At 42.7% G+C, this 17,639-nt stretch overlaps 1 protein-coding gene across 1 annotated transcript in view; it reads right to left on the minus strand.

Annotated features, from left to right (window-relative positions):
- afg2a (AAA ATPase AFG2A) overlaps positions 1-17,639 on the minus strand; it is a 119,160-nt gene that overhangs the window by 68,181 nt on the left and 33,340 nt on the right. Inside the window, exons 13-15 of the mRNA XM_030396667.1 lie at positions 17,480-17,533; positions 17,109-17,188; positions 13,170-13,296 (exon numbers count right to left, since the gene is read on the minus strand). Of these exons, the coding sequence (XP_030252527.1) occupies positions 13,170-13,296; positions 17,109-17,188; positions 17,480-17,533 (261 nt within the window). The remainder of the gene's footprint in view (positions 1-13,169; positions 13,297-17,108; positions 17,189-17,479; positions 17,534-17,639) is intronic.

Genomic DNA, 17,639 nt, shown 5'->3' on the forward strand with positions numbered 1-17,639 from the left:
AGTGGTGTCTATGGAAATCTGTGTTCGTTTCATCCGTGTGGTTGTGTGCATGTATCTCCCTGGAGCTTAGACGAGATGCAAAACACAACAAACATGTGACTCAATTTCAGCAAAGCAAAACAACATAGCTAGCGTGTAGTTAGGCTCTATTAAGCATTTGAGGGCGTAACGTAATTCCATGCAACATTTAGCGGTGAAGTAAGACACAGGTCGCCCAAGGATGTAAGAAGTGCTTGACTTATGAGGGGCATAAAATAAGGGAGGCGGAGAAGGAGGAAAGATTATCAACCGGAAAAGTAATAAAGATGATGGAGATATGGAAGAGAGATGAAAAGGAGGAGGGAGACAGTGATAAGAAAAGAAAAAAAACAGAGAAGAGAGTTCCTCCATCCTGTTTTCTGTCTTTGTGTGACCAGTAGGTTTAATGCTCAAACGTCCCCTCTCTCTGTCTGTTTACAATTACCGTGCTGCGAATGAATCTTCCACGAATGACCGCTCAACTGGCAGCCCTGACTAGTCAGGAACAAGGGAGCTATTAGTGGAGGAACTGAGGAAGGAAGGAAGAGGAGAAAGCCAAAGGGATGGAAGTCCAGCTCAGAGGCCCAGGGAGGGAGAGAAGAGGGGAGGGGAAGGGAAGGGAAGGAGGGAGGGAGCAAGGGGAAAGGCTTAGTGGAGGGAGCGAGAATGTAGGGATCAGTGGAGTTACATAGCAAAGAGAGAAGTGTGATAAAGAAGGAGGGCACAGCCACATTTCCCTGAGGCGATTTGCTTGACAGAAGCAAAGATCTCAGAGGATGAGGAGGGGGAGGAAGAGGACGATGAGACCCGCCTCCCCCCCCTCCCGCCAGCAAGAAGAGGAGATGAAAGAGATTAGTTCTGGGGTCTGGCCTGGAGGACAGTGGACCAGGCAACCTCTGAAATGCTTTCATTTCTCAGGCAACAGGATCTAGGATGGGACCTCCCCATGGCCTTTTGACACAAGAAATACATGTCAAGGTTTTTTCGGGCATGAGAGCGCCTCTGGGAACTTCCTGACAGCCATAAATTACTTTGACTTCAGAGATGACATGCGAGAGGAGGAAAAAAGAAGCCCTGGTAACCTTTTTCTGCAAAAACCAAGACACAAATACACGCAGAGATGCAATCCCAAACCTATGAAGCAGCTGCCTTTCACACGGTCATTCATCATGCAGAGCCTGTGAAAGAGGAAATGAAGTGACACTGGGCCGTCATCCTCTTTCCGATGCATCTGCCAAGTCCTTGCAGCAGGGCCGCAGGGTCTCAAAGACCTCAGACATGTTTCAGTCTCACTTTGTTGTTGCATCTCTCCATGACCTCAGAGGTGCTGCTGTAACTATCATAAAAGGTGCTCCTTAAAATCATGAACCGATGCATTTCTCAAAGAAGACAAGCCAGCTCACGTGTCTTCTTATTGCTTCATTTTCTCGTAGGACAGAAGCAAAGGCAAAGGGTAGAAGAGCACGTGTTGCTATTCATTTTCCAGTTACCAGTGTTTCAGCTTGTATCAAAATGAAGCGCAAAAAAAGTCAATGATTGTCACAATAGCCCAAATTACATAATGATGTTGGGAATGGTCACTTACACGGTCCTTAAACAGTTAAGTGGTCCCAATTTCTCAAACCAGCAATGGTTTAAACATACGTCAAGGAAGTTTAACTGGTCACTCGGCCCTCCTTTTTGCCCCGCGCTAATCCTCCCTCTGTTTTCTCTCCATCCCAGGCTCAAGCCGCTACCGGTGCTGCTCTCGACCCACAGGGGGCTCCTCAAGCGCTGGGGCAGGAGCGCTGGAGGTGCGGGTGGCCCAGACACTTACCGCCTTGGTGGCGGGCAGGTGAGTCCTTAGGTCCATAAGACAGCTACGACTGCTGCCTGCCCGAGACCCAAGACAAAAAAAGAGGTGAGGCAGTTCTTGGGGCTGGCTGGCTACTTTCAGCGGTTCATTCCATGTTTTGCAGACCTGACCTCACCCGGAAGAGCGCCTCAGATCCTGTCCAGTGGACGGAGCTATGCCAACTGCCATTTGAGAAGGTCAAACGGGGGCCCTCTGTGGAGAGCCCCTTCTCTACACACCTAACTTCCCTCTCCCTTTTCTCCTGCAGACTGATACGTCGAACAGGGGGCTGGGGGTTGTTTTGTCTCAGCAGGTGCAGGTCGACCCCCCCGGTGCTTTACACCAGCTGGAAGCTGACCTAGAGGTTCACGGTCCATTGAAAAGAAGTGCTTGGCTATCCGGTGGGTGCTCTGCGATACTACCTGCTGGAGCGGCCGTTCGTCCTCTATTCGGACCACACTCCCCTCCAGGGGCTTCACCGGCCTAAATCGGGCGGTGGAGTCATGTGGAGGTGAGCGTGGTTGAGGTGCGGCCGCGGGAGAGAGAGAGAGGTGGAGAGGGCTCAGGTGAGCAGCGCTAGGTGACTGATTGGCAAAGCTGGCTCCTGTTTGTTAATCACGGTCTCCCTTTAAATCCATTAGTGTGCTGGACCTCAGATGAGAGATGCAGGGGAGAGCAGTTGAGAGAAGCTGCAGACGGCGACACCCGAGATGCATGGGACGCAATTGGACCCTTTCAGTTGTATTATTTTGTGTTGAGTGGTTTGAACCGAATAAAGGCTCGCACAAAACTAGAACTGTGTGCGTGGTGCCTGCTGATTTTACCCCGGTAGCACTGGGGAAAAATCTAAATCTTGACGAAGATAACTGAGGTCAGCAAAGAATATACATTGGGATACCGTTTTTACCCTGGCCTGACCAGTGCTCCTCTGAAATGACTGCAGCATATACATAATAATTGCCTATAGTCCACTTATTTAGCCATTTTTATGTTTAGCTATTTTCCAAACTTGCACTGGACCTTGTTGAAGTGACCAAAAAAGGCAGCACAAACCTGCTTTTTATCACAGGAACACACTGTAGCTCCCTTTGCGACATTACCTTACCCCCCTCTTCCTCCTACTCCCATTTCAAATCCCCCCCAAAACTTACACCTTACCCACTTGTAAGCAGCTCTTAAAGTGGTGTTGGGATCCCAGAGCAGAGAGCTCAGGGAGCTTCAGCAGGGGATATTTGGAACATACAAAGGGGGTATTATTTGTTGCACCCCCTCCAGGTGGCCCCCTACCAGTTTTTATATTGTATGTGGGTCTGACTGTATCCTGATTGTGGTGAATGATGATTCCCTCCTACTCCCTGGTTTTTACATAGACTAGAGCCCAGGCAGGCTGTTTAATGTCTCTTCAGGTGGCACAAGTATCATCCTATCAATCAGTAGATATAAATGTTATACTTGTGATAAAGATTTGTTTTAAAGATAAAATCATATTGATGTCAGAATATTCTATAACATCATTGAGGCAATTGATTCCCTTCAAGTTTTGACATACTTTCCATTTCCTTTCTGCTCTGTATGTTCCCTTTGTATTTAGGTGGAGGCGTGTTCATTCAGGTACCAGTGAGACATGAAATACAATCCAGGGTGAGTGTAAGTAACAGATCCATGACTTTTAAAAAAGCTTATCAGAGGCTGAAACATTGCAGAGGGGTTTAAAATACTCAGACAGGATTTTACAACTCTGGACAGTTATTATGGGGGCAGTTCTCATCACAAGGCGAACTGTAGAAACCTAGTGTTCATGTTACAGTTATGTAATCTACTAGCAATTGTGTGTTTTCAAATATTTGATTTGCTATTGCAGTGGGCATGCTGAAAGATATTGCCTCTCATGAAGAACAGAGACAAGTCTCTAGACGTTCTTAAAAGAAATCTGACTTTATTTCAGCTTATGAGAAAATGGCCCTACTTCTAACTTGATTTAAACAGTAAACGGTAAACAGTTTTCTACTGAGTTCATTGTCTCCACTGCTGGTTTTAGGTCTTCTTCAATAGGGCAAGATGTTAATTTTGGAAGGTTGGGTCCCATTTTGAGTAAAATAGACAATAAAGCAAGCTATGATTTTGGACATGGTTAACTTGTGACTGGCAGGTCACTATCATGGTGTTTGCACCGCTTCTCTGTGAAATCTACATAGTATTCTCCCTAGCTCCGCCCTCTTGTCCCAATATATTGAGTGTATCAATCAATCAATCAATCAATCAACTGCAATGATGCCAAACTTGCAGCATCAAAACAGTGATACACAAACCACAGGGCGACGCCACAGTAGGTTACACTTGGTCTCATCGTAGGAGTATGTATAGAGGTGTGAGGTAGAATATGATGCAGCAGCACTTAAGACACAATAGTGTTTCCCACGCAGATATTCTACTTTGATGATCTGCCCAGGTCGCTTAAGTACATACATTTTTTTTTTTTAATCTGTCTGAGAGAGAAACGCCATCTGCGATTGATTAACTAGTGGACAATCCGCCCTCACTTTTACCTTCTCTACTGTCAATCACACATGCTCTGGAGCGTCATAGACATCCCTCCTGTACCCCCACCGATTGTGATACGACCAGTTTAAATTTATGCCACTGTTTTTAACAGACTACTCCTGGTTGTTGCCGTGTTGTTTGGTGCACGTTGGTTTTGACCAGCTCCATAATTAACAGCCTTTCACCACACGCGGCTCACAGGCTGTAATGAGAACAGGATTGCGAGTGAAAAAGTCTTCAACGTGAGGTGTGTTTTCGTTTGACCTTATAAAACTTACGGCCGACAAAGAAAGTAAATAATGTTGCTAGAAGAGAAAAAACAAAGGAGAGCCAGCCAGTGTGCATGCGTTAACGTGGACAGTATGAGCAAACACTGTGGGCAAACTCTTAAAGAAAGACACTGGGTCTCACTTTGAGGTTGTCTAACAGCACAAAAGAACCTCTGTCATTGGACGAAGATAGAAAAATAAAAAGAGATACAAAGGAATACAGAGCAAGACGCTGAGACATAAAAAGAGGAAAATATACAGGCTCTCCAGCAGTACTGCATGGGGGGTGGGGAGGTGGGGGTGGTATAAACGAGATTTCCTGAACTGAGAGCATTCCAAGGGCGCCGGTGGTCTCGTCTTGCCAAGAGGCAAGACGACACATGCTGGAGATGTCTGCCAGGTAGCAGAGCACAAAGGGCCCTCATTTCCTCCCTTTTTTTATAATATGCATGTCTGACACTTTCCTGACTGCTTTCCTAATGTACATCAGAATAGGAATTCCCTTCATTGTGGAAAACTGCTCGGTTTCTCCTACTGAACTAACTCTGCATGTGTCCGGCTAACCAGAGTCAGTCTGGTCTCGCAGGTTTTCTTCTGGAAGCTTTCTCTGGTGGTATTCGTGGATGCACACATGTGTAAGCCGATACTAATACAGCCCTTGAAGTTTGATACTTGCCTGGGGATCCTGCTCCCCCAATGCTCACAAACACACACAAACACACACACACACACACACATGCACACAGCTTCCCAGAGCTCATCCATCCCTAGGTGGTATCCCGTTACTTGCTTGCAAAGACACACACACACACACACACTTTTTGTTTTCTTTTGCCACTGTAGCTTCACTAAGCCACAAGCCAAAACTCTCACTCTCCCTACTGCATTTTAGAGACACAACCTTGGCAGGAAATACTCTCAGAACAGGATGGTGTCAGCGAAAAAAAAAAAAAAGAAAAAAAAAAGAAGATTCATATCAAAACTGTAGCTGCTGGTTAATACCTCTGGATGAAAACGGTTAAAAAGAACAGAGAATTTTAGCAGAGAGACACTAAAAGCTACAGTGTGGATAATATTGACAGCTCAGCTCAGCTCCAGCAGGACACCCTGTACTGCGGCAGCGGGGGCCTATTCAGAACTGTGCAGTCAGGAAAAAACAGTGAATAAGCTCTAATCCTTTAAGACAGCACCAATAGAGATTCCATCATGCTTGGCTCGTCACGAGAGGAGAGCAAAGCTTGGGAGATGATAACGTCAGTCCAACACAAAATAAAATATGGCCTGTTTTGACTGGCTGGCTTATAGCCGCTCTTTTCGCTAAAGGGTTGTTTCCTGTTGAGTGGAGGCATGGCTCAGGTGGAGGTTTGTGCCAAAAAAAAAGGCAAAACAAAAGGTATTCATGGGGCGAAACTGCGCGGATCCTCCGATGCCCTTGTGTGAGGCCGAATAAAAGGACCGAATTGTTTGTTGAATTGAGTGTTCATGCGAGGCTTTCTTCACTGAAGTCATATTGTACAGTCTTTATGGATGGAGGAATTAGGAGGTCAGCAACAACAAACCCAGTACACACAAACAAAAGCATAACATACATTAGTGGCACACATTTTATGGTTCGCATTAGCTTAGTTTTCTTTGTAAAGTAACCTTACTTAACCTAACCTACTTGGAGTTACTCGTGTTTACCACTAGTGGCGATACGAATAATCAAGTAATCAATTATTCAAAAAGGACAGACATGTCACGGACAGGACAGCTGTTGTTTCCAAGGTCAAGAATTAACTCAATTTATCATTAAAGGAATTTATCAATGAAAACTTTTTAAAAACTTTTTAAATGTGTTGATTTGCTGCATTTCTCAATTTTAGATCTCAAAACTGATCATTTTTGGACTGTTGGACTGTTGGTCAGCTATGTTGGGTATAAACTTCATTTGAAGAAGGTGGAAGAAGAAGAGGAGAGCGAGATGCACTGTTGTCATATGTGTTCAGTTCAAATATATACATGCTGACTTTTGTGGGTCTTAGAATAACTCTGTGAAAACCAGCATGACATACAATTATAATAGTGACCATGAAATAAAAATTGCATTTTCTAGCTTGTGTGACTGGAAGTATTTGTTAGACCACAACCCTGTGAAGGCCCCTAAAATATCTCCCAAGGCCTCGTGTTTCAGAGGTTGTATTACCACTGAGGACAGTGTTTCCCTACTTTATTTACTGAGCAACAAATGAACAGTGCTGAACTATTTTTTGGAGCATTTGCATGTATTCTGGCAAGTTTCTAATCTGCAGGAATTGTCAGTTTTGAATATAATTGTCAAATGAACTGACCCATGTCAAGTTTGGCACCATCTCCTGTTCAGTAGCCTCACTACAGCACAGGGGGGCTGATTTTCAGAGGGAGGAGCCTCGAACATGAAGAAGGCGAAAACCTTAAACAAGAGCATGAGTGGATAGACAAGACATTCTGAACTGCTGGAAGATAAGACAACTCATCACACTCCAGCAAAAACAATGGCTCAGCCTTTGTGTAGTACTTCTGAAACTATTTATTCTCACTTCTCTATGCAGTGAACTTCACTTGACCCTGCTTCCAATTCAGTTTTACACCCAATTTTGCAATTTCTAATTAAGCAGATAAGTACAGCAAAGCTGACTGCAGTGTTTGACAGCAAACATCTGGCAAACAGTATTTAGATGTCAGGAAGGAAAGTTTTACAACAATATATTTGTCATCATTATTCTATCTTAGTAACACACCCGCAGAGCTGTTGATGAAACAGAACAGCTCTTTGGCAAAGTTACACCCACAACACAGTCAGCTAGACAGGAACAGAGGAAATGTGTAAGTGCTTGTGGAACTGTGCATGTTGTGACTTATGAGTAAAATTATAGTTTGAAAGTATTTATGTTTTTTTTAGTAAAAACAGCCTACTGAAAGTCACTTAATGAGTAGCGGACAAGCGCGTGATCTAGCAAACTTAGGAGGATATTTGTGAATTTAACTATATATGTGAATTTTTAAGTTATCATATAGTCAGTATGAGAAAGTGCTTGCGAACAAACTTTGGCAGTTTATTTAGACTTTTTATTAATAAGCAACGAAATTAAGATGCTTCACCTGAGCTAGCAGCTCTGTGAGGATTTACTTTGCCAGAGCAGTACTTTGAGCCAAATGCTGTGTGCATATTTACAAGGCTAACATGCTGATGTCAAGCAGGTATAACGTTAACTGTATTCATTAGTTTAGTTTAGCATGTTAGCATGCTACCATTTGTTAGTTTTTCTGCTTTTTATCATTTACATGACATATATCAGATATCGGACATTGCAATATTTGCAGTAATTTGCAATTTCTTTTCACAGTATTAAATATCTAACAGCTGTTACTGCATATTCTGGCTTTTATTTTGAAAAGAAAATGCATGCAGAGCTGTCGTGACAGTGCTTAACAAACAGACATAGAGGACTTTGTTTCTAAGAAAAAAACAAGCTTGCCAGTTTGGCAATATTTGGGGCGAAAAGGGCAAGAGAGGGATTTTAATGAGGCTACATGTCATCTTTCCATGAGGCGATATTGTCATCTATCTTAATATTTTGGCATGATACATCGTAACTTACATCCCTGAATATAAGTATATGTTGAACATAATATCACAACTGTCAAAGTGAAGGGGAAAAAAATCCGGAGAAAGCCTAAGAGCCTCCCCTCAACTGACAGCTGTAAAATGCAGCTATGTCAATTGTTCCTAGAGTATCAGGATAGACACACTGTCCTTTCAACTCTAATTCTATTGCCCCTGTTTTGTTTTCGGCCCTCGATCTGATAAGAGCACAGTTGGGAACTTCTGGTCCCGAACAAAGACCCATCTGCTTGTAATCTTTCTCCACTGTAAGCACCCCAGCCTCCTGATAGCATGGATGAGCTTGCTGCACATTAGGGTAAACAAATTAGCCTTTCAGTGAAACAACAAGCCAACGCTATCTTTCCTCTGGATCAAGCCACCAGTGGATTAACAACACCAGCTAACTAGAGGAGAAAAATCATGTCAATGTGTCGAATTGTGGCTTTAGACAAACTACAAATGGTTAAAGGGACAACTTGTTTGAGTGTGCGAGTTTGTGTACAATCAGCTACATTGACAGCTGCTCGACAAACACAGTGACAGGGGGTTCTTCCAACTGAACAGGCTGGATAAATATTCCTGGTGGCGCTAATCAATCACCACAGCTGAGTCTCAGCAGGTCAGAGGTGGGCTCGGGTGATTGGCGCAATACAAAGGAAAGAGGAAGTGGGAGAAGTTTTTTTAAGGTGGCGGGGGCAGCAGGAGGTGTTAGGGGGGTTGTTTGGCGACATGTCATCATGCAGAGGGACGGACTAACCTACTTTACACTGGCTATTTTGAGACTCGTAGTGGAAAGTAACAAAGTACATTTACTCAAGTGCTGCACTTTAGATCCATTTCAGAAGAAAATATTGTACTTACTCATATTTCTACTTTGTTCTGTAGCTTAAGTTACTCTGCAGATTCAGATTCATAATAAACCAAATAAATTATGATTAATGTTATAGATCAAGTTCACTTTTGGTACTTGAGTTGAAAAGTTTCAGGATCAAAATAGACTTCAAGTACATTTCTGATTACATGACTTTTTATTTTAACTTAGTATCTCTACATTGTGGTATTACAACTTTTACTGAAGTACAAGATGTGAGTTCTTCTTCCACCTCTGGTTACTTTATGCAATTTGATATCCAAAAAGGGAGATATGTGTTTATGGGTTCGGCACAAGACCAGATCGCTGTGGTTCGTCTGCAGTTAAATTACACTTATCACAGTTGTGATATAAAAGCCAGAGGAAGCAGAGGGACTCTGTGTGCTTTGTGTGAAAAATCTTTTTTGTCATCCATTTGTTAGGATGTGATTCAGCTACATTAGTCACATTATGTGTATATGTTGTTGCATATCTGGTCTTGTTTCTCATGGATGGAATACAAAGGCCAGAGGAAGTTGGAGGACTTTGTGCATGTGCAAAAGGACAGGATGTCTTAGTTATAAAAGACAAGCTTCAGTATTGTTACGACTTTGGGCCTCTTTAGTTTCTATTTATAAAATGCCGGAGAGTCTAGATGAGATGAGAAAAGAAACACGTTCTTCAAAGAGAAACTAACAGCTTTGACACTGAAACATAACATGAACGAGAAGTTCTTCTTCACATGGGCAGAGAAAAATTATTAGATGGGCTTTTCAGGGGCCTGCAACAGCCACAGATACTGGATGGAGATTTTCTACAAAATTGGAAAAAAAAATATCTTAGAATAACCTACCAACCCTGGGTTGAAATTGCTCCACGAAATTTAAATCTTAATATTAACATATAAACATTAGGGAAAGGTCTTGACATCACTGTGAGCTGCTTCCTACCACTCTTTCAATGCTGCTTGCGACATTATTGCTGTTAAAAGTATGATTTGCAGCACAACAAAACGTTTAAGGCGTAAAAAACAATTTTGATTTCTGGCTTATGGATTTTGACATAAGCAATGTTTAATATTTCATTGAAATCAACACATTCTTGCTAAAATGCTTCCAAAATATCAAAAGGTTCCAGTTTAACTCTACTCAATATATCGAATATAAAGAAAGAAAGAGTTTCCCAACTCAAAACAGCCTTGTTTAAACCTGATAAGAAGCGGATATCCACACTGTCTTGTGGCTTTGGTTGAAAGATGGACACCAGGCTTGCGCCTTTCAAACGCAAGCAAACGTCACTTTCTCCCCTCTCCTCCTTTCTCCATCCCTCCCACCCTGTCTATCAAACAGCCGAGGCCCCCAGGAGCCTCCTCTGCTGCACTAACAGTCGACAATGACTTCATTGACACCAGAGCGTCCCATTAATCTACATTTGTCCCATCATATCCTGCCATTGGTATGGAAATGCCCACCCATCTCCGGTGTGAACTGTCAGTATGCGTCGGTGCTAGCGGTGAGACAGTAAAGCTGGGCAGGGTGCTAAAAGCCATCAGGGGTGGAGAGCGAACATGGGGGGGGCTATCTGTCCATTTGGCAGCTTCCTTTCCCAATGTTTGTCATGGGTTCCTCATTCAAATGTCTTCAACCCCACACACACACACACACACACACACACACACACACAGACTCGTGTGGGATGTGGGGGGTGTGGAAAGGAGGAGGTAATCTGATTTCTCAGCTGCCCGGGAGACCACTTCCTGAGAGGGAGGCCTGGGGTTTCCCATCTGTCCACCCAGGGGCTTAACCACCTACCTACTGTTGTAAGAGTTTCTTTCTCTCTCCAGTTTTGTCTCCAGAATCTCTTTCTCTCTTTGACACACACACACACACACGCAAACACACTTTCAGGCTGTTTCTTAGCTGCCACACTGCTAATGGAGTTTGAAATGAGACGGCAACCAGTTGCAGAGGCGGAGGAAGTCGCTGTCATTCCCCCACCGCAGGGATGGATCAATTCTCCACAAGTGGGCTAGAAATGGAGCAGGGGTGGAGGGATTGGGGAGGGGGTTACCCAAAATTTGTGTGTGGGGGATTTCTCATAGGAGTATCTCCAAGTAGTGGACTGTAGTAGTAGTACTGCAGATGTGATTATTATGTATAAAAATAAAGTGAAAAAAAAAGAAATAAGTGGGAATTGGAGTGGAAGGTGGATGGATATGAAAAGAAAAGGAAAACGTGATGTATTTAACACAAAATCCAAATTCCAATTGAGTTTTTTTCAAAGTTTTGTGATTGAAAATTGTTAATCAACAGCTCAAAATATGTATTTATTTGTTATTCTGTGGAGGGGTAGTATGTGGTGTGCATCGATGTGCTTATCACTCAGTGCATTTACATATCCTCAAGTAGCTTTATGCAGTTTTCTGATGTCTTTAACATCATTATGTGTGTCATGACGCTTCAAATTCACTGTTTTCAGCACTGACGGCTATGCCTTCACATCTGGGTTTGTTAAGATCAACAAATCATTAATTTCATACTCTTACAATGGTTATTTGCATTTTGAAAATTATAAAAAAGACTTCTTCCTGGTGGCTTTCTGAAAATTGGAGTTACAATATTCATCAAAAACAAAGTTTCCAGTGTTCAACAAAGTGAAGTGGTTGCTTAAGACATGCGGACACTTTTGATTTTAGTGATTGGAATCCAAAGGTCACTGTGAGTCAAAACTGTGACACTCATGAACATCATGTCAACAAGAAACCTGGTTTCTAAAACTGTCACTTTGACTCCTAACTAAAGACTTAAGAAAATAATGATCACATTTCTTTTGACTTTAAAATGCTTATTGGTGAGGACAGGGAGTGCATGCATTTAAAACAAATTATCCAAAACACAAAAGTTGCACAGATGGTGTTTTTGCCAGAACTTGTATTTCCCAAATCTTTTAACTATAGTAAATTAGCAAAATGTTTTCATGACCAACAGTCATGCTGGACAAAAATATTACCAAGAGAAAAAACACCAGAGATGACAAATTCCTAAAAATTCCTATTTAAGTTAAATAGCTAAGAAAAGCTCCTAAATAGTAATCACTCCATATGTTTAGGTGCTGTTCTTATAACAATCTCTAAATGAGCGATATGCTACTCTATAATCAACACTTCCTGACAGCATCAGAGATAATGAAGTAGGTCTAAAGTAAGTAGGAGTGGAGACCCAAAGACAGAAAACAGAAGAAAGACAGACGGCAGCTTGAGCAGGAGCTTATGAAGCACAACGACATTCTCCTTTCCTGTGTCCTTTCTGACAAGGCACAGACTCCGTCTTTGATCAGCACTCAGGAAATTTCATTAGGACGGAGATGGGTGGATAAGCGGCCAAAGAAAGCTTTTGTAGATGGGAAGAGGAAGAGAAGGAGATAAAAGGGTAGAATATAGAAAATGGACGGAAGGTAAGGGAATAAAGCGGCTGACAGTAAGACCTTTATTTTCAAAGAGATAAATGTTTAACTCCCACCTGCAGTTTTAAACGGACTGTTTTTGAAGTGAAACTCTGTTGCAGTTATTCACTGGCGTGAGCTTAATTATTACACACAACCAGTCACTGCAATCTAAAAAAAATAGATGTGAAAAGTTCACAGATGTTTTTCAATTCCCTTTTTAGCCATTCGATCTGTTGGAAAGCTATTTGGCGCCATTTAGCCAAACAAACTACATGAGCCAAAGCTCTACTACATAGACTAAACCACTCCAAACACGATTGAAACAGATGGACCCAAAACCAACGAGGTGTAAGGCTGCTCCAGCATCTAATTCAACTGCACCAAAACAAGACGGTGACTATATCTGAAGAGTGAGTCGGCGAAGACAGACTGGAGCAAGCGACCTTTAACCTTATCAATCATGAACAACAGAGGAGGGGGTAGAAAGGAGGAGACGAGACACAAACACACAACATCCCCGAAACCTTATCAATCAAGGACCAAAGAGGAGGAAGGAGCGATAAAGACAGAGCGCCGGCGTCTGTTTACCTTATCGATCATGTCGGGCCGGTTGGTGGCGGCCAGCACAGTGACGTCTCTGAGCTGCTCGATGCCGTCCATCTCTGTCAGGAGCTGAGCAAGGACCCGGTCGCCGACACCGCCGGAGCCCGACGAGCTGAAGGGGTGGATGAGAACATATAATAGATGAGTGGACGGGATCGAAAAAAGAGGCAAAGAGTGATGAGACTGATGAGTGGATGGATGGATGACGGAGAGGTAAAAGGACTTCAGAAAATTAGACAAAAACTGGGAAAAAGTAAAAAGTTTATGGTGTACAGGATTAATCACAGGTAGATGGACTGACTGGTGGGAGGACAGACAGACGGCCTGTACTGTAAGAAATGAAGGGAATAAGAGTGCAATAAAGAAAGAGACAAATGGACGAATGGAAGAAATGAGAGTGACGGGACAATCATGTTGTGATGGACGATTGAGCGGATGATAGCAATATGAAGCAACACTCTCAGGAGTCCAACACATCACATGCCTCAAACTTTTCTCGTTCATCAAGAATATTTGCTTTTATTACAAAATGAGGAATCTCGTCCAGTTCCTGAATACCTTGAGGGAACTTCTGAATAGTTCCACTGGCACTGTGATTGCAGGTTCTTTCATTAGCACAATTCTTCTTGATATTAAAAAAAAGGGAAAGAAGAGGCTTTGGCAGCAAATGTGAGCTTCCCTGCCAATGATGTCCTCCTGAACTGCAACTCAAAACAAGGCCCCAGAAACCACTGAAATAAAGCAGCTTTCCTTTAGACAACGTCAGCAAATATGTCACCTTGTTTGGGCTTGTAAATGCACTCCGGGATCATATCAACGCTCCCATTCTCTGAGATCAGAATGAGGTATTTTCTGCGCAATGTAGAATATTTAAAGTCATAATATAATTGAATAAAACACAATGTGTGATAACTGGATCCACTGCCTGACTTCAAATGATAGCAGGTAAGTTCAGATTCATTGTCATGATATGGCAAAGACAAGGCATTGTCTATGGGTTTATAAACTAAAATGTTTTATTGGTCAGATCATTATAGATCAGATACTGTTGTCTGAATGGCGGTAAAAAAGTAGGAAAGGTACAAAGACTGAATGGGGGTCATTGTAATTCCAACTTTGAGCCGGGAGCAAAGGTGGTAGCACGACTGAATCAATGGCGAGGACAACTCAAATCCGTATCTTTAAAGAAATAATCAAACTAAACAGCAACACATTTCATGTTCATTAATAAAAGGCTCATAACTAACTAACTTCATAACTACTTGAATGTATATAGTACTAACTGGTGTGTTTTTTTGCATAGTGTATCTAGCACTTTATTGTTTCTTATTGCTACAATATTTGCCCTTATATTTTCATTGTATTTGTAATTGAATGTACCTGCTGTTATGATGACCTAATTTCCTTTTGGGGATTAATAAAGCTACCCATCTACCCAACTATCTATCTACAGTATCTATCTACAGTGTCTATCCATCTATCCATCTATCTATCTATCTATCTATCTATAACCTACTGTGTATGAGTGTGTGCATGATAATGAAGGAACATGTCAGCCAGTGCAACAATGTGGCTCACCGATGTGTTTTTAATAGTTTTTGGACATCAACAGAGCTCTACGGAACTGAAGAATAAGACAAAACAGGCCTTGGCAACATTATTTATATCTTAAGTCAGATCTGTAAAGCAAATATAATGTAGAATATCTCCAGCTTTATCCTTTGAGAAACTCCTCAGCGTGTTAGTCAGTGGGTCACAAGGTGGTTATTTTCCATAATGCAGTGCAGATTGCCACCCTTCTCAGCTCTCTCACACACACACACACACACACACACACACACGCACACACGCACACACACAGTCTCTGTTGACAGGGCCAGCGGAAGTGCCAGACGTCATTAGCACAGACAAGGCTACAGAGGAACACAAAGGAGCTCTGTCACTGAGATATGAAGGGAGAGAGAGAGAGGGAGAGGGGGAGAGAGAAAGTTTGGGTGAAGGGAGATAGTGGGGAGAGAAGGAAGGAGGGATTAGGATTAGTGAATGGCGGACAGAGTGGTAAATTGGAGAGACTATGAAGTTAAAAAATATGGAAGACAGGACAAATAAAGGAGGTGAGAGAAACTGGGGTGACAGACGGAGAGACAAAAGGAGACAGGGTGCCATGAAAAGAAAAAGAATTAGAAAGGAAATGAGGAAAGGCTGCATGAAGGTAAAAGAAAAGAAGAGACAATGAGGGAGTGAGAGAAAGACAGAGACAGGCAGAGAGAGAAAGAGCTGAAACATTTGACTCTTTTTATTCATTGTTCTTTTCAAATCCAGTGATCCATCTGTCATTACTCATAATCACCTTCCATTTTCTGTTCTAGGTTCTTCGTCAGGAATGTACTCACTTTATTTTTATTGCAGCAAAACATTTTTTTTTTTTTTTTATCTGTGCCTCTATCTTGCATTCGCTGCCTGTTTTTGTCTCTCCTGGTTTGCCTCTCTTTCCTGTTTTCTTTCTGTCTTCTTCATTTCATTCCACCAGTTTGGACTCGTGGCAGGTAGGCTGACAGATTTACAGGTGCTTCTCATCTCCTGCCTCGAGAGGAAAAAGAAAACATGCGCGCACACACACACACACATGCACACACACACACTCACACACATACACACACACACACACACACACACACACACACCACACCACACCACACCACACCACACCGCAGAGGCTGTCTGGTTGTGTCAACAGTTTTGAATTCTTGCCGGCGTAGGTGAGCCACTTCATTGATTAAACATGGCAGGAAGTGAGGGCCAATAAATAACCTTTATAGATCAGGACTAAGTGCATTTTTTTATTCTAAATGGCGAGTGGCCTCGAGCACGGGCCCAGCCCCACGTCCACTGCAGCCAACTGACAAACTCTCACGCTGTGCCGCGTTATTGGTGACAGCCGGCTGCAGCTTGGTGGAGAATGGGAGTGTATTCAGAAAACTGAACATTAAGAGGAGGAGGGGGGCTGAGCTCAACATACTGCGCTGACTAAAGAGTTGCTACTGTTCGCATGAATCAGCAACTTACCAGTATTCAGATATGGTTCATTTCATGAGCAAACCTTGTTTTCTTACAAAGTGGATACTGTTTTAAAGACTACTCTAAAATAAGACAAATACAAAATCATAGTATATAAAACTGTGACATATAATTCTACATTTCATGATAAGAGGATCTTCAATCAAAGACGTCAAAATGTATTATACTTAGCAGTGTACTACATTTGAATCATCTGACCGGGGGCCCACATATAGAAAAGTGATAGAGACAGCCTGTTGGCCTCTCTGTGCTCCTTGCTGCAACATTTAGTTTCATCGACTGGTTTACCAGGAAGCATGCAGCATATTTGGCCTTCCCCATCTGCCGCGGACTGGCACAATGAAGTGTTTGTGCGCCTCCGGCCAGTGTCCTCTGTCCGCCCCCCATCCTCTTTCCTTTAAGCGACAGATGTTCCCAGTGCCATCCCACTAAAGCACCTCCGGACAAGACTGCGTTCTGTGTTCGCCGGTAGCGAAAAGCCACAAAAGTCTAAGAGGAAACCATGGGAACTGAGTGGCTGGCTTTCATAGAGCAGCTATGCAGACATTTTGGGATGTTTGCTCCATCCATTCATAAGTGAATCTTTGTGAGACGAGCTGGTAAATTAAAGCAGACCGCAGTGATGACTGTGCATTTGTCACCACCGGACAATGAATGACCACATTGCTGAAAATAGCAAACAGCGGATAGTAGCCGCCGTCAACAGTGAACAATCACCCATAGTACATTCAGACAGGAAGTGAAAATTCAAGAACTGTGCAAGAACTGTGTTTTTAATGTTCTATTTGCATCTTTCCTTCTAATTATACCTCTTTCTATTGTGTTAGGAAAAGCAACACACTCTACCTTCCTCTTTCACTGGCGAGAGCGTCGATCTCGTCAAAGAAGACGATAGAGGGAGCGACGGCCCTCGCCTTCCGAAACACCTGCAGGTGTAAGCAACAATAGAAGAGAGGAAAACAGGACAAATCTTTAACGGGACCAATGAATCACTCTATGCACAAACATACACAGGAAATACAGCAGGCATTAATGTCACAAATTAGATGTCAGGTCATCTGTTCATTCCATCAACAGCTAAAAATGTTTACAAAGTGCAGCACTTTGGTTTGGATGGTTAAGAAGAATGTCAGCTTGCATAACTTTATGTCAACAGAACAATAGTACCAACAGACTGATGTGACCCTTTGAGGGGACGGGAAGCGAAATGTACGTACCTCTCTCACGGCTCTCTCAGATTCTCCAACATACTTGCTCAGTAATTCTGGACCCTACGACAAAAAAATGTGGTCTATTATTTGACATACTGGCAGCTGAATATTTAGGTTTTAGGCATCACAACTGCTAACTAAGTACTTAGTTTACTCAAGCATAATC

Source organism: Sparus aurata, chromosome 18, assembly GCF_900880675.1.
Source record: "Sparus aurata chromosome 18, fSpaAur1.1, whole genome shotgun sequence".
NCBI lineage: Eukaryota > Metazoa > Chordata > Actinopteri > Spariformes > Sparidae > Sparus > Sparus aurata.